The sequence below is a fragment of the Phymastichus coffea genome, unplaced genomic scaffold (genome assembly GCF_024137745.1).
Source record: "Phymastichus coffea isolate CEN01 unplaced genomic scaffold, Cenicafe_Pcof_1.1 PCOF00055, whole genome shotgun sequence".
NCBI classification, from domain to species: domain Eukaryota; kingdom Metazoa; phylum Arthropoda; class Insecta; order Hymenoptera; family Eulophidae; genus Phymastichus; species Phymastichus coffea.
Window position 1 is genome coordinate 939439 of NW_026706866.1, and position 19708 is coordinate 959146.

At 32.0% G+C, this 19708-nt stretch overlaps 6 protein-coding genes across 20 annotated transcripts; 4 read left to right on the top strand and 2 right to left on the bottom strand.

Annotated features, from left to right (window-relative positions):
• Positions 1-997: 997 nt before the first annotated feature.
• Positions 998-9581, bottom strand: LOC131665893 (nuclear pore complex protein Nup155). 2 transcript variants are annotated; one of them, XM_058938119.1, is made up of 23 exons: positions 9259-9581; positions 8721-9009; positions 8497-8593; positions 8230-8393; positions 8017-8162; positions 7412-7928; positions 7027-7277; positions 6781-6954; positions 6595-6697; positions 4031-4349; positions 3677-3958; positions 3510-3606; positions 3362-3439; positions 3097-3293; positions 2927-3023; positions 2619-2854; positions 2400-2547; positions 2213-2311; positions 2023-2143; positions 1826-1936; positions 1616-1736; positions 1401-1523; positions 998-1324 (listed from the first exon to the last, which is right to left on the bottom strand). In XM_058938119.1, the coding sequence occupies exons 2-23, from the start codon at positions 8977-8979 to the stop codon at positions 1201-1203; spliced, it is 3864 nt and encodes a 1287-aa protein (XP_058794102.1). In that variant the 5' UTR covers positions 8980-9009; positions 9259-9581; the 3' UTR covers positions 998-1200. The 2 variants fall into 2 exon arrangements, with proteins under 2 accessions (XP_058794102.1, XP_058794101.1); XM_058938118.1 differs by having other exon boundaries at positions 998-1327.
• Positions 4370-6268, top strand: LOC131665894 (uncharacterized). Of its 2 annotated transcripts, XM_058938122.1 has the most exons (5): positions 4370-4447; positions 5055-5193; positions 5284-5454; positions 5638-5688; positions 5766-6268. In XM_058938122.1, exons 2-5 carry the CDS (start codon positions 5118-5120, stop codon positions 6182-6184), a joined length of 717 nt encoding a protein of 238 aa, XP_058794105.1. In that variant the 5' UTR covers positions 4370-4447; positions 5055-5117; the 3' UTR covers positions 6185-6268. The 2 variants fall into 2 exon arrangements, with proteins under 2 accessions (XP_058794105.1, XP_058794104.1); XM_058938121.1 differs by lacking the exon at positions 4370-4447 and having other exon boundaries at positions 4792-5193.
• Positions 9582-10688: 1107 nt separating the features above from the next.
• On the top strand, positions 10689-14740 carry LOC131665896 (uncharacterized). Of its 9 annotated transcripts, none has more exons than XM_058938125.1 (8): positions 10689-10829; positions 11259-11389; positions 11473-11725; positions 11846-11924; positions 12073-12201; positions 12919-13265; positions 13344-13693; positions 13771-14740. In XM_058938125.1, the coding sequence occupies exons 6-8, from the start codon at positions 12928-12930 to the stop codon at positions 14286-14288; spliced, it is 1206 nt and encodes a 401-aa protein (XP_058794108.1). In that variant the 5' UTR covers positions 10689-10829; positions 11259-11389; positions 11473-11725; positions 11846-11924; positions 12073-12201; positions 12919-12927; the 3' UTR covers positions 14289-14740. The 9 variants fall into 9 exon arrangements, with proteins under 9 accessions (XP_058794108.1, XP_058794111.1, XP_058794110.1 ...); XM_058938128.1 differs by having other exon boundaries at positions 11888-11924; XM_058938127.1 differs by lacking the exon at positions 11846-11924 and adding an exon at positions 12246-12485.
• Positions 14557-16233, top strand: LOC131665901 (uncharacterized). The gene is made up of 2 exons (XM_058938141.1): positions 14557-14740; positions 14822-16233. Exons 1-2 carry the CDS (start codon positions 14557-14559, stop codon positions 15172-15174), a joined length of 537 nt encoding a protein of 178 aa, XP_058794124.1. The 3' UTR covers positions 15175-16233.
• A 137-nt stretch (positions 16234-16370) lies between these two features.
• LOC131665898 (WD repeat and FYVE domain-containing protein 2-like) lies at positions 16371-19683 on the bottom strand. 5 transcript variants are annotated; one of them, XR_009302052.1, is made up of 7 exons: positions 19531-19683; positions 19163-19448; positions 18603-18733; positions 18267-18519; positions 17751-17877; positions 16949-17144; positions 16371-16866 (listed from the first exon to the last, which is right to left on the bottom strand). XR_009302052.1 is itself a non-coding variant. In XM_058938135.1 (5 exons), the coding sequence occupies exons 1-3, from the start codon at positions 19318-19320 to the stop codon at positions 18343-18345; spliced, it is 477 nt and encodes a 158-aa protein (XP_058794118.1). In that variant the 3' UTR covers positions 16371-16866; positions 16949-17144; positions 18267-18342. The 5 variants fall into 5 exon arrangements, 4 of the variants coding, with proteins under 4 accessions (XP_058794118.1, XP_058794116.1, XP_058794117.1 ...); XM_058938135.1 differs by lacking the exons at positions 17751-17877; positions 19531-19683 and having other exon boundaries at positions 18592-18733; positions 19163-19320; XM_058938133.1 differs by lacking the exons at positions 17751-17877; positions 19531-19683 and having other exon boundaries at positions 19163-19303.
• Positions 17412-18137, top strand: LOC131665900 (uncharacterized). The gene is made up of 2 exons (XM_058938140.1): positions 17412-17595; positions 17677-18137. Exons 1-2 carry the CDS (start codon positions 17412-17414, stop codon positions 18135-18137), a joined length of 645 nt encoding a protein of 214 aa, XP_058794123.1.
• Positions 19684-19708: the final 25 nt, after the last annotated feature.

Genomic DNA, 19708 nt, shown 5'->3' on the forward strand with positions numbered 1-19708 from the left:
CTTCAAAGTATCTTTTTGGTAAAAATTGAGTATTGAAGGTGGAATGCGTCTTACAAAATACAAGTTCTTAATTGTATTTGTATTAAAAAACGAATGCTCATATTTGTTCAACGTTATAAATTAAGGCTCTGAAAAGGTTGAATTGTATAGCTTTGAAAAAAAGCTTATTGTTTTGGCTTTAAAAAGAGCTAATTAATTAGTTTTTCTTAACATTAATAACTTTAATCTGGACTTTTAACGGTTTACGAAGCAACGATTTTATTGATAGGAGGCAAGAATGTATGTTGAGCATGACATCACCTTGAGCAATCGTAACTCTTTGGAGAAGATTATTAATCTCATCATTGCGGATAGCCGATTGTAAATGACGAGGAATGATGATTTATTTTTTGTTATCACGTGCAGCATTGCCACTAAGTTCCAAAACTTCGGCAACGAGGTACTCGAAAACAGCCGCCACATAAACTGAACTTGCAATTTGAATGTGTGCTACATAATGTCCTTTCTTCAAATACCGTTGAACTCGATACACAGGAAACATCAAACCATATTTCTTCTCTATTCTCTACGGTTTTTTCTTTAAAATTTCGCCACGGCCAGGCATCTGCAAAAGCATTTTTTTAAGCAAAATCATCAGTCATTCGTAAACACTCACGACAATAAGCAAATTTATTTAGCAGATTTATTTTAACATTTTCTGGCTGTTTAGTAACAAAAAATACTTTATTTATATTTTAGCATAAATTATCTTTTTAAATGATGTTATTTTCTTAGACTTCATAAATAAAAAACATTTGACAAACCATTTTAGTTGCATACAAAAGAACTGCTTAGATATCAGTAAACCTTGTTAAAAAAATTCAATTTTAAAATTCTATACTGATAATTGAACAAAATAAAAATATACTTTAGAGATAATCGTATAAATGCAATTATATAAAATTACTATTAATAGTTTAATAAAAAATAAATAAAGACAAAATTTAATATTCTATTGTTTATTATATAAAAAAACCTTGTATTTTTAAAATATTAATTATAATCAAATTTCACATGACTGAAACATTTATAAAAATGATTCTTTTGTAATTAAACACACTTAATATTCACCACTGCTTTTGTACATAACAAATTGATATTCATTGCAGCTGTTGTTTGGCAAGTTTCTTTTTTCATCAAGTAGAAAAATATTAAAATATGTTACAGTCTATTTAATACACTTTGTATCGACCTAAGTTTTACTATTAGTTCTTCGCCATTGGTTTTACTGAATAACGTAGTCAGACATTTGGAAATCACATCTTGACATATTGTGATGATTTTCCTTCTGAAAATCAAATGTTACATTTCAACTTATTGCTTATTTTACTGAATAACTTAATTAAATTTTTTTTATTTACCTGATAAAAGCATTTGTAACTTTAGAATTTGTGATAAAATAGCGCACAAGATTTTCTGTAGATTCAATTAAATGAAACTCATTTCCTTCGTTCAACCATATTCTATTGTTACCTCCAATCATTCTATAAATTAAATATAACAAGGTATTAAATATTATTATAATTTTAGGTAATATTGTAATCATCAAAACTATATAATTTTTTATGACATTTACTTATCATAATGATCAAGAAGCTCTTCCATTGGTATACCCAATTGAAGAAAACATGTGATTATATGGCCATTTGATACTTTTAATCTACACGCTCTGATTTCTAACTCTTTTATGAGAAAGTCTGTGAAAAAAAAACAAAATTATACTAATGCAATATTGTGAACTTTATAAAATGATTATATAAATATTGCCATTATCAATTATACTAACCCACTGGGAAACAGTGAGGTGTACCGCAATATTCTTGTCCCAAAAGTTTAATTTTACTCGTGACAATCGCTAATTTGTCCTCTGGAGAAGCCGAAATAGCATTGCTCAATTCTAAATAAAATTACGTATAAAATATCAAAAGTGGAATATTTTTTGCGAAGTAATTTATATGAGTTAGTATTTCATTATTGATTTACCTATCTCAATTATATTTTTCCATATTCCTTGAATAAGCATAATATCTTGATGACCTGAACAATGAATAACGGCTAATTTACATTCCCAAAGCTGCAGAGGTTCTGCATATTCTTCATAAAGCTATAATAACATTTTCTACATAACTTTGTGTCACAAAATTATTGTAAATTTCAAAATGTATCTATTTACCTGTGTGATATCAAGTAGAGCAGAATTCAATCTTAATTTTGCATCTCTCACTATCATTGGATCAAAAAGTACTTGTTGATTCAGAATAGTATCTAAAATCTAAAAAAAAACAGATTTCGCATAAGTTTTAAAAAATAGCACCAATACACATTTTGTGTAAATTATGGTTGTAAGAAATTGAACAAACCTGCTGCTGAATGCGAGCAACTTCAACTTTGTCCTCTAGTTCTCTCAAGAAGACTCCAAGATGTGGTGCATATCCAGCTTCGTCACTTCGCATACAGACTACAGCTCTCGCTAAATATTCTACTCGCTGGGGTAGTGATGCGTCAGTTCTATAAAATTATTAATGATACTAAGTAGATGTCATTTTATTATCCAATTCTTTTGAAAAATTCATACTTACCCAACTTTAGTTGCGAGAGCGTATAGAATTTTAGCGGCAGCAGCATGATTCTTGTTCCTTTCGTAAAATTGCCAAAGTAATTCTGGAGCATTAATGCGAATTAAATAAGTTTCTAATGACGGAGAAGCAAGAGCAACCAATTCGCCTTGGAGCCCCTTATCTATCATCCAAGCGTATACTTCAGTATGCAATGTTTCACACGGACAATGTAAGGCTTCCTCTATGATTTCATGCAACTAAAATGAGAAAATTGTTTAGTTACATTTGAAACAGTAAAATCATGTTAAACATAACAAAATTGTAATTACAATTTCTTTGGCTGAAGTAACGACGGCCATTGAATTTGAAATGCTTTGATTGTAAAGATAATCAAGCATGGCAGTGAATTCTTTGTAAATTTCAATCCTGCAGTAGGAAGTAAAATAAATAATTCGTAAAAATAACCAGTTTTCTGTAAGTCATTAAAAGATGTATATACCTTTTAGAGTGGGCAAAATTGCCTTCTTGATCTTCCACAGGTTCGTTATTTTTGTAATAATGAAAAGCAGCATTGTTGGGATCAATTTTTTCTGCACAGCAGAGGCACAATTCTAATACTCCGTGATAAAAATGACAAGCGACAAATTGTTGGCATACAGCGCCGAGGTTCAACCTTGGAGCTACCTCTTTACACAACTGAAAACAAATACACTTGTTAAAATGACATATTAATAATAACAATAGAAATAAGAAGTACAGGAAACCTTTAAGGCCGACTGCAGATAAGTTTCTTTCTCATCTGGATTTGTGCAGCTTTTGGCTTTTAAAATAATTTCATTTGCCTGCAAAATAAGCCAACGTTATTTAATGTACCCACAATGAGCATTTTAATTGAAGTAACCGTCTAATTACCTTCGAACAAACAGCGTCTTCACTACGGTACAGATTAGGGCAGATTTCACGCAGTTTCGCACTAACGGAATCCACCGAAGCATTGTCGCCAAGATAGCTAATACGAAAAAAAATCATCAGTAGTAAATTAGTAATACGCAGTTACTATATAGGCAGATAAATACTACCTGTCAATAAGGTGGATGATAAGGAGCGATGAAATCTCATGCCCAATGAGTATCAGATCTCGAAATGTAGCCGTGGCAAACTGATTAATTTGATCCTTGGAAAGGCAGCTAACGATATCATGAAGCTGATTTTCGCATAAAATCTTCCAGAGTCCGAGAATCTCGCAGGCATGTGTAATGAAAATCTTCAATGCGTCGAGGGAATTCCTCTCTTCAACAATGGGCTCCTGGAATTGTGTAGCGATTGTGCTATCGAAACCGTCGGTAATGTTCCTCGTCGAGCTGTGATTGCAAATTTACAAAATCTGCCTTGGTATTTCTGCATAATAAATATCGCGACGAAAAAAGGCTTACGGCTTGGAAATATGAGTGTTCTTGTTGAGAAAAGCGCGCAACGCCTGAAGGTGCCCAAGTATCCAGCCAACTTGGTTGGAGTTGACGGTACTGAGTATTTGCGTCTTTCCATTGGCGGCCTCTTGTTTGATGCAACGCAAGCTCCAAATTGGTCTGAGTATTCGGCCGATGTAGAGGTAAAGACCACCATGCTTGGCAGTAAAATGCTGCAGAGCTGCGTCAACGTTCGGAACGATTTGTTGTTGGCCTGTTGAGCGCATCATATTGGGTGAACGTAAATCAAAGCCTTGCATACGTGGAGTTGATGTGCGAAGGTCCCCTGTAAAGAAATGAGAAAATGTTCGCTTAAAATGGTTACTCAAATTTACAGCTGATTAAGTCGGTTGGCCGAAACTGTACACCGTCATTTTCTGCAAGGTAATAAGTATACATAGTCGAACATAGCCGTTCCAGGCTTTTATAATAATAAGTCTTAGAGGCGTAGGTAATCGATTTTCCTAAAACTTAGTATCAATATTGTTTTAATCCATTGATTTCAATAAATTTAAGCATTGCAGAGATATGCATTTTTGACAAAATTTGTATTTGATCATAACTTTTTATTTACTTGTTAATTGTTAAAATGGTCTAAAAATTCGTACTGAAGTTCACTGCTATATAGATAAGATTTATGTCAAGTTTCAAGAAACTCGATAACGCACGTCTGTGAGCTTGATCATAATAGCCTGGAATGACCTGTGGGTAGATCATATTTCTGAGATTTAAAAGCGAAACAGTCAGAGAACTGTAACGTGTACAAGAGAGGGCATTATTTTAACCGCAGGAAGTCTTTTAGTGTCGCACACCGCCATTTTTTCGTTGTATACATACATAGAAATTTGAAAAAGAATGTAAAAAGTTGTCAATTTAGTTTGTATTTGAAGTTCATACCGCACAACGATCTAACTTATAGATTTATAAATACGAGTACCAAATCGTCTCAGTTAGCGTACTCAGTTATCGTGCGTTCGTTTTTTTTTTTCAGTGCAAGAATCCTTCAAAAGACTCACTGTACGTTTTACGGTGACAACTCTAGTCGGGCGTCAAAATGTGTATGGCGAAGTTTTCTTCCATTATGTGTTTTTTTGTAGTTTTTGTGATTATTTTGGGGTTTGTTAGGCAAGGTAACGTCAACACTTTTACGCTAAATATGTGGATATTACGACTTTGACGTTCGACTCTATTAAAAAATTGATTGTTTGAATTTATTCCAGTTTATTCGCGAACATGTTATGTTTGCGAATCAAGCGTCGATGGACTATGTTTCAGCAATGCTAAAAACAGTGGTTTCCAGGATAATTGTATGAAGACTATCACTAATGATTCAAGTAATATCGACAGTTCGTTTATATATCTGCAGACTCTTGCAAAGAAACATTTCGCAGGTAAAGAATTTTTCTTCAATTAATTTTACTTGAAAAAGATTTAGATTAAGCAGAATTTAGAAAATTAAACCTCTAAATATTTATACAAAAGATACTTGTAGAGCAGTTTTAAAATAGTTTAAAATTACTGAATCACTTTCATACAAAATTTTGATACACTTAAATATTAATTAAAATTCTTAGATTACAGACATGGAAGTAATTATAGCTTTGATTGCTTAACTATTATAGGACGTGAGTAAAAGCCTTAAATAAAGAATTTAATTATTTTGCATTTTGGTTATTTTTTTACAAATTCGTCAATTTTCTAGGGACTTGGGAAGAAGAAAAAGTAATTAGAGGATGTGTTCCTAAATCAAAAAATTGCAGCATTTTTGAAACGTCTTTGATGATATTGGGATTTTTAACAGACTCGTGTGATCTCTGCAATGCAAACTTATGCAACTCACATTCCCCATTGAATATAAATCGACTGACGCCGATACATAAAAATACTAAAAATTATGCTGAAGCAACTATTAAAACAATCATAGATAAAGACACAGGAACTTACAATGAAACAATTAAAAAAGCGGTAATATCGAAAGAGACTGAAAATTATCCTGAAGAAACATATGTAGAAGCTAAAGGTTTAACCTCGTTAGCCAAAGCAGTAAAATTCAATTACCGAATCGGCTTTTCGTGTACGGTAGTTTTACTAGTGTCGACATTTTTTAAATGTCTTGTATGAAATGACTTTGCCTAATGAAGAAGATAAAGCTGTATGTCAATTTTGGTATAAATCGTCAGTATTCATGTGTAACATTCATTTGTATTTTAATTCTATACTACAATTTTGGTATGAAATAAAATTAAATAAACTTTTTTACCAAATTACTTATTAATATATACTAACATGTAATTAAACGATTAAATTTTAGAACTTATTAAATAATTGAATTATTTTATTTTGCACGTTTAAATTATAAAAAAAATCCAAGGCGATTGGAAAATTCATATAAAATAACTACGTGACGTACAAGAATAACGTGAAATTTGAAATATTAACATTAAAGGCAAATGAGATATCAGTAAACCAAAAATTTGTAAATTCTTATAAAAATTTTACAATTGGAATCATAGAGATAATATTGAATTTACCTGTTGTGAGACTTGCAAATGGAGTTTGTGGCTCGAGTGATTGATTTGCCGCTATCTTTTGTCCGCCATACAAAAAGAAAGCTCTAGTTGCCCATTCAGCCAACTAAAAGGTGTCCAATAAATAACATTGAATTATTAACTCATTTTATTTCGATAAAGATTCAGAATACGTGAAATAATATATACCTGAGCATTTTGAGAACTTTCTAGAGTAGCCAGGATAAGACAAGTTGCGCAAGCTTGTTCTGGTGATTGCGTTTGGAAATAAATCTTGACAGCTTCTGTGTCTGGACCACGTTGCTCGAGAAGAAGTTGCCGCAGAATATCAACTGGTCGAACTTGAATTAGTACGATAGCTCCCTAAACGAGATAAAACATTGCTGTATCTTTATCTATTTCAATTTATGTTATGCACATTTCAATATTACACACCTGAGCAGTCAGGAAAATAAATTTACGAGGGGGTTCCATGTGTTGACGGACTAATAGCGGAGGATCTCCTTGGACTGCCTGTTTTTCGATTTGAATCGCAGATTCTCCAGGAATCTCAGCGAGTGCCCAAACAGGACTGTCAAGAGGCAAAATACTTTGCGTTTCAGCCAGATAATTTGAAAAGGGATAAGCATCGTTGCTCAAACACCAAGCGTTTTCAGTGTCACCACCACTTATCAGGATAAGGGTACCTAAAATGGTTAGCTCTAATTATTCAATTGTATATTTAAAAAAAAATTTATTAGAGATCATAAAAAATGGATTAAGAAACAGATTTTCAAATAAAAAACTTTCAATTAAAATAAATAGACAATATAACAAGTACCCTTCCTATAATGAGCCATTTGAACTTTTCTTGGTCTCATAACTGGGGCATTAGCTGCATAGCCAGGAGGTAATCTCACATGAATAAGTTGTAAAAACTGAGGGCGCACTACGGGACAAGATAGCGGAGTACAACTGAAGTAAAATCTAGTGCCTGTAGCAGCAACAGCAACCAAGTGCAAACTTAAAGATTCAGATTCAGTAATAGCTGAAATACTAACGAGAGGTCTAAAATTATTGCTGTCTAATGTTTTTACTACATCCACGGATTTTTGCACCAGAGCCGCCTGGGACATTGAATTCACTTTTGAAGCGCCTCCACTATCAATATCCCAAACAGAAATTGTTCCTTTATCTCCCAAGGTATAAAGTATATTACGAGAGTCATCAACAGAAATTTGAACTATTGCCTCTTCTTCAGTTAATGCAACTGTGATAAATGACGGAACTAGAAACGTAAATGGTCCCTCAGAGTGATTAACTTTTTTGCATCGTTTTCCAAACCAGCTACTCTCGGCCTACATTTAAAATCATCAGTAATTTATTAAATTTCATAACATGATTGTTATTAATTAAAAAAAATTAAATTAAAGATTGAGAACATACTTGATAGTAGATTTCATATAAAGAACCATTCCTTCCACCAAGGAAAATTCTTCCACTATTTGTGTTTGCAATTGTTGTTATGGCTATTCCATCAGTAGTTACAGTAAAAATTGGTTCTGGTACCAACTGCATTTCACCTTGTGAACCTGAAGAAAATGTCAAGTTTATTATGTAAAATAGGATTGTGTATATCTTAGAATTTTATTCGCCTACCATCTTCATTATTAGTCAATGTAACACCAAGAACTGTAATTTCAACTGTGGTCGTCAGAACAAGCAGATACTTGACATAACTTTGAAAAATACCAGGTTTTGGTTTAACAAGACCAACACTGATTATTGTTTCATTCAATCCATCAAAATAAGCAACATCAGACCTATGATACATATTTTTATAAAATGTAACATAAGAAAAGAACAATTTGAATTTCAGAAAAAAGTGGTTCTTCTCATTTTTATAAGAATTCATGTAGTACATACTCATTTTCATAAGACCAGACATATATATCACTATCAATTGTCAACCATGCTTTAGAAATATCTGTGAATAAACCCATCATGCAATGACATTGCATATCTAATATCAAATATTCCAAAAAGTTAAGAAAAAATTCTGATGCAGATCTAAAATTCAAAACAATTATATACAATAAAATTATAAAAATAAAGAAATTAAGACAAGTATTTATTTTTATAAAGGATACGTCCAAAATGTTCCATAACTTCTGATGGTAATGGTATTTTGCTGTGTGTTCTCATTTGATTGACATTGGTTAAGCTCATAGATGCTCCATTCAAGTTTGGATAATCATATACATCAAGTCCACTAACTGTTGGGCCACCTTGTGCACTGTATCGCATCAAATTGACGAGGGATGGAAAATTGCTGTCAGCAACTATGTGCTTATCTACCATTTTTCCTGCCATTTCTAAAGCATCCAAATGAATCTTCATTGGCTCCATTTTTGTTGTCACAATTATTTAAAATCAAGTCTGAAAAATGGAAATTATCGAGACTTAGAAATTTTCTTACACTTATATAAAAATTAAAGTGAAACTTATTGATTGGTTGCATTCAAAAATTTTATAATAAATTGTAATTAGTAGAACTTATTAATACAAATACTTTTGAAAATTTTGTTTAGTATAACATTTATTATAAGATATAAAAATTACTTATCAAAATAAAACAGAGGTTAGACTTTTAAACTTTGCTTAACAAAAAATGTTCGTAATACTTACACGAAATAAAGACAAAAATACTTTTGGAAATCTCTTTTGAGTTGACAAATGTATCAAAATAACATTTGGTAATATGGTATTTACACACATATATATATAATAACTAAATAATAATTGATGAATTAAGGTTAGCTCATCGCACTTTTTATGAACAATAGTCTGTTTATAATTTCACTTTCTAAATAGAATATTCATATCCATGATTTTTATCAAAATTATAGAATATGTAAGTAATTGATTTTGCAAACAATTCTCTTTACTGAACAAAGTAATTCAAATCGAATATTCACGCCGGAGAAACCGGCACGCTCTATATACATTCATAACGTTCATCTACTTTGCTTCGCGCCATAATAATTTTAACAGTTGGTCATATATATATAGTATAATTGCAAAAAAATCGTTTAATTTATAAAATTATTTTATTTTTCCCGGAAATTGACAAGATATTTACGTAACAATTTCTATTTACTTTTACAAGTGTTAATTACAATTTACAATGTATTAAAAATTTTAAAAGCCGCACATGGTAAATTCAGATGGTTTCATTGCCCTAATTAAATAATTTGTTTAGTATAATTAATAAAAGATAAGTATTCATAGAGTTTATAATTTTATAGGTTTCTTTTCAGTGTTAAAATATAAGCTTAATAGCAATAATAATTAATCAATCGTTGCATACATAATAGCATTAACGAAATTGACAATGTTGAGCCATAATGTATTATCATTGCAACCTAATTTACTGAATCTATTTATTAGAATTTATGTCATCAAATCATAACAATTCCAAACGTTTTTAAGAAACAAATTCAGAATTTTTAAGAAACAAATTTTTTTTTTTAAATTAAATCACATTCTCTTATATCTATTGAGTCAACTAACCAGTCAAAAGTATCAAAGCAAACAGTCTGTTTGATTGGTCGATTCCATTATCATTGTTTCATGTTCTTGGAATCATCTGAAAAGTGTAAATACGTCATTGAAGTTTTGTATATTAGGGTCTGTCTCCATAGGGCCTGTCCGAGCCGGCCGAGATTTTTTATGGGCACGCCATCTCTATAATTTCGTGTTCAATGGCGAGTTTCATAGTGAATGCGAGAAACGCATCTATGGAGTGGCAGTACCCGTGGTTTGAAGTTTCCTGTCTGGCTGTCTCTATGCTCTGGCTATCCTCCATGTTCCTGCTCCAATTTTCATTCGGTAAGTTCGTAATTAATAATAATTCGTAAATAATTCCTACTTTTATTTTCATAAAATTGCAAGTTTCATAATCCCTTTTTAGAGTCATATGCACGAAGAGTTAGGCTTTCGAAATCCGTCAACTGTCAAATGATAAGTAGTAGCAGCAGCAGCAGTAGTAGTTGTAGTAGCAGTAGTAGCTGAGGGCAGGTGGTAGGTGAGAGAATCACAATGGCAGCCGAAATCAAGCCCGCGCCCGGGATGAACCAGGACAAGTTCAGCTCCAAGAAGCCTATACTTCTGTCGAAGCTCGAAGGTTGCAATGACGACGTCAATGCCGCCGTTATCATTCCCAGGGTTGACGGCGTCATCAGCGTCTGCGACGACAGGTCAGACTCACTTTTCTATTGTGTTTGCAATGCTTCTGATACTCGATGCATATCTATATGATGTATATACGATTAATTTATTTACATCGCATGCTTCTAGCTCGACTCTTATTGGACTCATTGTTTATAATGCAAATAGCAATCGTACAGTCACTTGCATCTTTTGTTAGACTTTTTTCAGACTATTTTTTGCATTGTACATATTTTTTACTCCTATTTTTTCATGTAATATATAATTTAATTAAATTATAGGTAAAACAGCAAGCTTTTTGTTATAAGTAAATAATAATTGTATGACACCTGAACAATCTTTCTTTATCTGCAAGTTCTTAGATAGGATGATTCAGACTGATTGCTTTATCTATCTGGCCTTTAAGCAATGTTTTGCTGTATTTTAGTTATGAATAAATTTTCTAATTACTATTGCAGAACTGTCAGAGTTTGGTTGAAACGTGACTCAGGACAATACTGGCCAAGCGTATGCATGTACATGGTTGCAGCACCAATCTCTCTTGATTTTTGTCCTGAAACCAGACAGCTGTTTGTTGGATTAGATAATGGTAGTATAAATGTATTTATCAAGATCAAATTCATTTATAATTTTTTCAAAAATTGTGAATCAAACGAATTTTTGGTTTTGTAGGAGTTTTTATTGGAAAGCGATTACAATCGTATGACAGCCATTCGAGAATACATGGCTCATCAAGCAAGAGTTGCTGCAGTAGTTTTTTCTTTGAGCTGTGAATGGGTACTTAGTATAGGTAGAGACAAATTGTTCCAGTTCCACAGTACTGAAAATGGAAAGGATCACATCAAATAATATGTTCAATAATCCAAAAGGTAACGTCTACAAAAAGTTGCTGTACCACATGCATGGAACATACACCTACAACATGGTGAGCATTATTAATTTTAAAAATGGTTCAATTTCTGGCATTCGATCAATCTTGGTAGTTGCTACATTATTTTGTATTATTTTCATCAATTTCACGCTTTCATCAATGGCTTTTTGTAAGCCATCGCCATCATCTACTTTTCGTTTCCGACAAAATTTATAGTGTCAAGACCAAGCAATAAGATGCATAACATGAAAAGGTTAGATAGGTTAGAAATAATCAACTACAAGAGGTTTTATTTTATTATTTTAAATTTATTAATAATCATATGTTAAATCATTATCAGATGTTTAAACGTGAGAAAACAACCTAACATCTCGAATAATATTTTTGGCATCATCCCACAGGTGTCTACTGGTGAAACATGCAGCATGCCATTTTTCAACGAGCTCCTTTGTCGCAATAGGAGTTGAAGACGATTTAAGTTCCCTCAAGAATGCCCTCAATTTTCTCAAGGGAACATTAATTACATTCAGGTGAGTTGGCCACAGACTGCGGTATAAATTGCTTTGATGCAAAGACCATCTATTTGTTGTAGCATTATTTGATATGCGATTATCGTCCTCAATCGTGCCCAGGACTCTACATGTGCTTCCTCCAATTGTATTAATTTCTTGCATTATCTTTTTTAATACTAATCTATGGCTCATCATATTGATGTCAATGTCAATTATACCTTCATTCTCGTTGGAAAACCACAGAATGAAATTATGACTTCTCATATTTTCCAAATTGAGATTGACAACACGAAAAGCTACTGGTACGTAGCGACGAAAATCATTTTGCATGATGTACTGAATGGTGAATTTCATTTTCACGTTAAGTTTTTCTTCTTCAAATGGCTTTGAATGTAAAACATTTTTCACAGATAGGTTATTCATTATTAAAGAATACTTTCGGTCAGAATCAATCGGAATTTATTTCTTTATAAAAACTGCCTTGACACAATGAAGGTTCAATGCACACTGTAGTGGGCATGCACGCGTCCTGAAACAAAGAAAATAAAATCACCAATCTCGGCTTTTCATTGGATCATAACCCATTAACGTGCAACATAGGCGGTACAACTGAGCATTGCATACGCTATATATTTTTACTCATTATTTTTCATAAAAAAGTTATATACAATTATTTTTTATTCTAAACTTTGTGTTTATTCGCTGAATTTATAATAAATATTTTTATTTTTACAGATTTTAATTATGAGACTAGATGAACGAAAAGTTATGAGAATTTGGACATTAATGCAGGTTATACTTGTTTCGCTTAAAACATTAAAAGTTATAAAAAAAAAGAAGAAGGCCTTGCGGAGATGGTGGGTGAAGCCACATATCGTACCGAGAATAAGGAATATTATAGGAGCATTTGCTACAGTATGCCAATATTTACAAATCAATGATCACGAAGAGTTTACAAATCAATTTAAGATGACACCAGGCAATTTTCAAGAGTTGTATACGTTAATTGCTGATCAGTTGCAGAAGCAGTATCATATTAGAGAGCCAATTTCTGCATATATTCGACTGGCTATAACAATACAGTAACTATTTATATACAATTATGTCAAGTATTTTCATCTCATAATAAAAATAAATATTAATTTTTATTAAAATTTCAGTTATTTCGTTCAAGGAGGAAATGCTTTAACTTATTGCGCGCACTACCGAATTGGAAAAGCTACATTTTTTAAAATCATACACGAAACGTGCTACGTTATTACTTCAGTTCTGCTGCCAATTTACGTGAAATTTCCCAACGAACGGGATTGGTTACGTATTGCCCAGGAATTTGAAGACAGATGGAATTTTCCGAATTGTGTTGGAGCTCTAGACGGGAAGCACATGCGAATAAAAAGACCAGCTCATGCTGGAAGTGTTTTTTATAACTACAAAAAATTTCATAGTTTAGTTTTGATAGCAATCAGCGATGCACAAAGTAGATTTGTTTGGTTCACCCTTGGTGATGGTGGTAAGAATAAATTTTTTAAAACAATAAAGACAGAGTAATTTAATTAATTTATATGTAATAATTTCTTTATGTTGTAGGTTCGTTCAGCGACTCCAGTGTCTTTCAAAATACTAATTTTTATAACAAAATTTTGAACAATGAATTGAACTTACCTGCTCCAACAAAGTTGCCTAACAGTGACAGATCATCACCTTTCGTAATAGTCGCTGACGAGATTTTTGGTTTGGGATTTAACTTGATGAAACCGTACAATAGAAGATTGCTGCAGTCAAATCAAGAAAGAATTTTTAATTATAGATTGAGCCGAGCCAGATTCACTATAGAACGTGCATTTGGAATACTTTGTGCAAAATTTCAGTTATTGAATAGTGCTTTAGCTCATAATTTAGATAAGAATAAATTAATTATAAGCGCTTGTTTAGTGTTACATAATTTTTTAATTACGAAAAATGTAATCAACGTTGATGACGATTTTAGACACTTAGATAGGCAAATTAATCAGAATGTTATGCGAAACCCTATTTTTATTCGGCAAAACTTGGCAGAATATTTCAGCAATGAGGGAGCTGTTCCCTGGCAAAATAATTATATTTAAAGATAAATAATCTATATTAACAAAATAGAAATAAGAAGGCAGTTTTTATAAAGAAATAAATTCCGATTGATTCTGATCGATTGACTCCTCCATATTGTGTAGAAACTTGAAAAAAACAAAAAAACAAATGGTATATTAGTTTTAAGTATTTAGTAACAAATACATTAGTCTTAATTTTAGATATTTATGAAAATGAATGCGTAGCAAAGCAGTTCCGATAACCTCAAATTGACAATAGTTCTTCGATTCAATTTGCCATAAATAAAAAATGAGTGGAAACACTGAAAAAGATATACTACTTGATGAAGTTATCATACAAATCGTGAAACCAAATAATTTTATTTACGATAAGTCGAATGATAAATACTATACTGAATTTAGATCGCAACGAACACAAGTTTTCGAAACTATTTCCCAAGCGATTTATCAACTATACGAAGTGCACATTACAGGTGAAATTCATACACTATAAATCTTTATTTTAAATAAAAAAATATATATATGTATATATAATATTCATTAATCAATAATAGAAAAAGAGATTGAAGCGACATGGCTGTATTTAGTAAAAAAATTCAAAGGAGAAAAAGCAAAAAAACGCAAATACCAGCCATCTGGATCAGAAAGAAAACCCGAAGTGACCTGGGAATTGTATAATGAGATGTGTTGGCTTGATCCATATCTGAGTCATGAACCGCAAATTTCTTCAGACGATGTGGAGTTTATAACAAAATCAGAAATCACCGATAAATTTTGTCGGAAACGAAAAGTAGATGATGGCGATGACTTACAAAAAGCCATTGATGAAAGCGTAAAATTGATGAAAATAATACAAAATAATGTAGCAACTACGAAGACTGATCGAATGCCAGAAAGTATTCTTTAATAATGAATAACCTATCTGTGAAAAATGTTTTACATTCAAAGCCATTTGAAGAAGAAAAACTTAACGTGAAAATGAAATTCACCATTCAGTACATCATGCAAAATGATTTTCGTCGCTACGTACCAGTAGCTTTTCGTGTTGTCAATCTCAATTTGGAAAATATGAGAAGTCATAATTTCATTCTGTGGTTTTCCAACGAGAATGAAGGTATAATTGACATTGACATCAATATGATGAGCCATAGATTAGTATTAAAAAAGATAATGCAAGAAATTAATACAATTAGAGGAAGCACATGTAGTCCTGGGCACGATTGAGGACGATAATCGCATATCAAATAATGCTACAATAAATAGATGGTCTTTGCATCAAAGCAATTGATACCGCAGTCTGTGGCCAACTCACCTGAATGTAATCAATCATTAAAATAATAAAACTCGACGGTAGTCTCGGTGAAGGAGGAGGTCAAGTGCTACGAATTTCATTATGTTTGAGTGCACTCTATAAAATTCCTATTGAGATTAGCAACATAAGAGCAGGTCGTCCAAAACCAGGTTTGTCAGCTCAGCATCTTGAAGGAGTCAAATTTTTAAAAGAAATGTGTAACGCTGAAGTGCATGGAGCTGCAATAGGCTCAACCTGCTTAACTTTCATACCAAGAGACCTTTCTTAATAAAAAACAAGAATTTATAGTAGACACCAGAACAGCTGGATGTATTGGTTTGCTCATTCAAGTTACTTTACCTTGTGCTCTATTTTCATCTAGGGCAGCAACTTATATTCTCAAAGGAGGAACTAATGTACCTTTTGGCCCTCATATAGAGTATTTAAGTATGTTTTTAGACCTCTGTTGAACAGATTTGGTGGAAACTTTGAGCTTGATGTTTATAAGAAAAGGATATTATCCTCAAGGAGGTGGAGAAGTTCATATGCGTGTAAATGCCATTCAGATTTATCTTTTTTGTAAAGGTGTATAGTTAAAGGTTTTCCAAATAGTAACTAATAAATATAACTTATTCTGAATTGAATGGTTTTTTAAAGAAAAATTAATCGTTTTTATTATATACGTTCTTTATAATATTTAAATATTTTTTTATATTGTAATACGGTTTATGTCAGGATCTTTCAAACATGAAACTACTAATAATCAATATAAATGAGTTGAGAAAATAAATATATTAAAGAAATAAGAGCAGTTAGTCTTTATTTTTAATATTTATTCTTCATTAGATATCATAAACTTATCCATAATAGTTAATATCCCATTAACACATTCCAACACATGGGTTGATGGGACATACTGCAAACTTTGCTGTATACATAGTACAAAATTATCTTTAATCTCTTCATTATCACTATCCTTCATTAAAATGTTTATATTTTCCATAGCTGTACTTGTATTTTTTAAAACTTTCATTTCTAATTCTTCGAGATGAGTTTTCTTATTAAAGTAACATTGGCTTACTGGTGGAATGATTTTATCATTCTTTTCACTACATACTTCAATATCTTGAGTTTTTGATGTTGACGGCTCATCACTTTCTGTTGATCCCAAACACTGGTATTTTTTCATGACGTGAGGGATGAGAAATTGAAGTTCATTGTATAAGTAGTACTTGCTTAAATGAGGTTTGTTAAATTTTCTAACAAAAGTCCTTCTTATATTTTCCCATTCCTTTCTTACAATAGCACCTAAAACAAAAGTAAATGCAGTTAATGTATTTTCACTCTCTGTATATAAAAAAATACTATAATAATATAAATGATAACTTACCAGTCAATAGGACATTTAACTCTTTGTCAGAATTAATTTTAGCAGCTATTTCATTGAAAGCCTTATCTTTGACTTTTATTAAATAATAGTTTTCATGTGTTTTATCATACAAACATGAATAATTTTTCAAATAAACACAAATTTTTTTATCGAGATTTATATTTCTTCCAAAAGACTCCTCCATATTGTGTAGAAACTTGAAAAAAACAAAAAAACAAATGGTATATTAGTTTTAAGTATTTAGTAACAAATACATTAGTTTTAATTTTAGATATTTATGAAAATGAATGTGCAGCAAAGCAGGTCGGATAACCTCAAATTCAGGTGTAGCACAACACTCAATGTACGTTGTACGAGGTGAAAATGGATGTATATCCTTATTCAAAATTAAATGCGTAGCAAAGCAGTTCCGATAACCTCAAATTGACAATAGTTCTTCGATTGAATTTGCCATAAATAAAAAATGAGTGGAAACACTGAAAAAGATATACTACTTGATGAAGTTATCATACAAATGGTGAAACCAAACAATTTTATTTACGATAAGTCGAATGACAAATATTATACTGAATTTAGATCGCAACGAACACAAGTTTTCGAAACTATTTCCCAAGCGATTTATCAACTATACGAAGTGCACATTACAGGTGAAATTCATACACTATAAATCTTTATTTTAAATAAAAAAATATATATATGTATATATAATATTCATTAATCAATAATAGAAAAAGAGATTGAAGCGAGATGGTTCTATTTAGTAAAAAAATTCAAAGGAGAAAAAGCAAAAAAACGCAAATACCAGCCATCTGGATCAGAAAGAAAACCCGAAGTGACCTGGGAATTGTATAATGAGATGAGTTGGCTTGATCCATATCTGAGTCATGAACTACAAATTTCTTCAGACGACGTGGAGTTTATAACAAAATCTGAAATCACCAATAAATTTTGTCGGAAACGAAAAGTAGATGATGGCGATGACTTACAAAAAACCATTGATGAAAGCGTAAAATTGATGAAAATAATACAAAATAATGTAGCAACTACCACGACTGATCGAATGCCAGAAATTGAACCATTTTTAAAATTAATTACATCTGGTTACAGTAAAATACCAGAATCAAGAAAATACCAATGTACGAAGGAAATAATTTTGTACATTGTAGAATTTAAGAAAAATATTGAATAAAAAAACGTGCATTTATAACCTTTAATTCTTATAGTTTTGTTATTTCATTGTTTACATATAAATATATATATATATATATACTATGAAAAACAAAAGGTTTTTTTATTATAAATTTTTAATAATGCTCACCATGTTGTAGGTGTATGTTCCATGCATGTGGTACAGCAACTTTTTGTAGACGTTACCTTTTGGATTATTGAACATATTATTTGATGTGATCCTTTCCATTTTCAGTACTGTGGAACTGGAACAATTTGTCTCTACCTATACTAAGTACCCATTCACAGCTCAAAGAAAAAACTACTGCAGCAACTCTTGCTTGATGAGCCATGTATTCTCGAATGGCTGTCATACGATTGTAATCGCTTTCCAATAAAAACTCCTACAAAACCAAAAATTCGTTTGATTCACAATTTTTGAAAAAATTATAAATGAATTTGATCTTGATAAATACATTTATACTACCATTATCTAATCCAACAAACAGCTGTCTGGTTTCAGGACAAAAATCAAGAGAGATTGGTGCTGCAACCATGTACATGCATACGCTTGGCCAGTATTGTCCTGAGTCACGTTTCAACCAAACTCTGACAGTTCTGCAATAGTAATTAGAAAATTTATTCATAACTAAAATACAGCAAAACATTGCTTAAAGGCCAGATAGATAAAGCAATCAGTCTGAATCATCCTATCTAAGAACTTGCAGATAAAGAAAGATTGTTCAGGTGTCATACAATTATTATTTACTTATAACAAAAAGCTTGCTGTTTTACCTATAATTTAATTAAATTATATATTACATGAAAAAATAGGAGTAAAAAATATGTACAATGCAAAAAATAGTCTGAAAAAAGTCTAACAAAAGATGCAAGTGACTGTACGATTGCTATTTGCATTATAAACAATGAGTCCAATAAGAGTCGAGCTAGAAGCATGCGATGTAAATAAATTAATCGTATATACATCATATAGATATGCATCGAGTATCAGAAGCATTGCAAACACAATAGAAAAGTGAGTCTGACCTGTCGTCGCAGACGCTGATGACGCCGTCAACCCTGGGAATGATAACGGCGGCATTGACGTCGTCATTGCAACCTTCGAGCTTCGACAGAAGTATAGGCTTCTTGGAGCTGAACTTGTCCTGGTTCATCCCGGGCGCGGGCTTGATTTCGGCTGCCATTGTGATTCTCTCACCTACCACCTGCCCTCAGCTACTACTGCTACTACAACTACTACTGCTGCTGCTGCTACTACTTATCATTTGACAGTTGACGGATTTCGAAAGCCTAACTCTTCGTGCATATGACTCTAAAAAGGGATTATGAAACTTGCAATTTTATGAAAATAAAAGTAGGAATTATTTACGAATTATTATTAATTACGAACTTACCGAATGAAAATTGGAGCAGGAACATGGAGGATAGCCAGAGCATAGAGACAGCCAGACAGGAAACTTCAAACCACGGGTACTGCCACTCCATAGATGCGTTTCTCGCATTCACTATGAAACTCGCCATTGAACACGAAATTATAGAGATGGCGTGCCCATAAAAAATCTCGGCCGGCTC

Bases quoted from the DNA above. Each gene is read 5' to 3' on its own strand.
- LOC131665898 (XM_058938133.1), bottom strand. From the start codon at position 18,365: ATGGAAAGGATCACATCAAATAATATGTTCAATAATCCAAAAGGTAAC. The intron at 17,145-18,266 runs GTGAGCATTATT...GTTTTTTTCAAG, and splicing joins GAACATACACCTACAACATG to TTTCTACACAATATGGAGGA. The intron at 16,867-16,948 runs GTAAGTTATCAT...CTTTTGTTTTAG, and splicing joins GTTAAATGTCCTATTGACTG to GTGCTATTGTAAGAAAGGAA.
- LOC131665896 (XM_058938129.1), top strand. From the start codon at position 12,928: ATGAGACTAGATGAACGAAAAGTTATGAGAATTTGGACATTAATGCAG. The intron at 13,266-13,343 runs GTAACTATTTAT...TTAAAATTTCAG, and splicing joins CGACTGGCTATAACAATACA to TTATTTCGTTCAAGGAGGAA. The intron at 13,694-13,770 runs GTAAGAATAAAT...TTTATGTTGTAG, and splicing joins GTTCACCCTTGGTGATGGTG to GTTCGTTCAGCGACTCCAGT.
- LOC131665894 (XM_058938122.1), top strand. From the start codon at position 5,118: ATGTGTATGGCGAAGTTTTCTTCCATTATGTGTTTTTTTGTAGTTTTT. The intron at 5,455-5,637 runs GTAAAGAATTTT...TAAAATTCTTAG, and splicing joins TGCAAAGAAACATTTCGCAG to ATTACAGACATGGAAGTAAT. The intron at 5,689-5,765 runs GTGAGTAAAAGC...TCAATTTTCTAG, and splicing joins TTGCTTAACTATTATAGGAC to GGACTTGGGAAGAAGAAAAA.
- LOC131665893 (XM_058938118.1), bottom strand. From the start codon at position 8,979: ATGGAGCCAATGAAGATTCATTTGGATGCTTTAGAAATGGCAGGAAAA. The intron at 3,959-4,030 runs GTAAGCCTTTTT...TTGCAATCACAG, and splicing joins AACACTCATATTTCCAAGCC to CTCGACGAGGAACATTACCG. The intron at 2,855-2,926 runs GTAATTACAATT...TTCTCATTTTAG, and splicing joins TTACTTCAGCCAAAGAAATT to TTGCATGAAATCATAGAGGA.
- LOC131665900 (XM_058938140.1), top strand. From the start codon at position 17,412: ATGAGTGGAAACACTGAAAAAGATATACTACTTGATGAAGTTATCATA. The intron at 17,596-17,676 runs GTGAAATTCATA...AATCAATAATAG, and splicing joins ATACGAAGTGCACATTACAG to AAAAAGAGATTGAAGCGAGA.
- LOC131665901 (XM_058938141.1), top strand. From the start codon at position 14,557: ATGAGTGGAAACACTGAAAAAGATATACTACTTGATGAAGTTATCATA. The intron at 14,741-14,821 runs GTGAAATTCATA...AATCAATAATAG, and splicing joins ATACGAAGTGCACATTACAG to AAAAAGAGATTGAAGCGACA.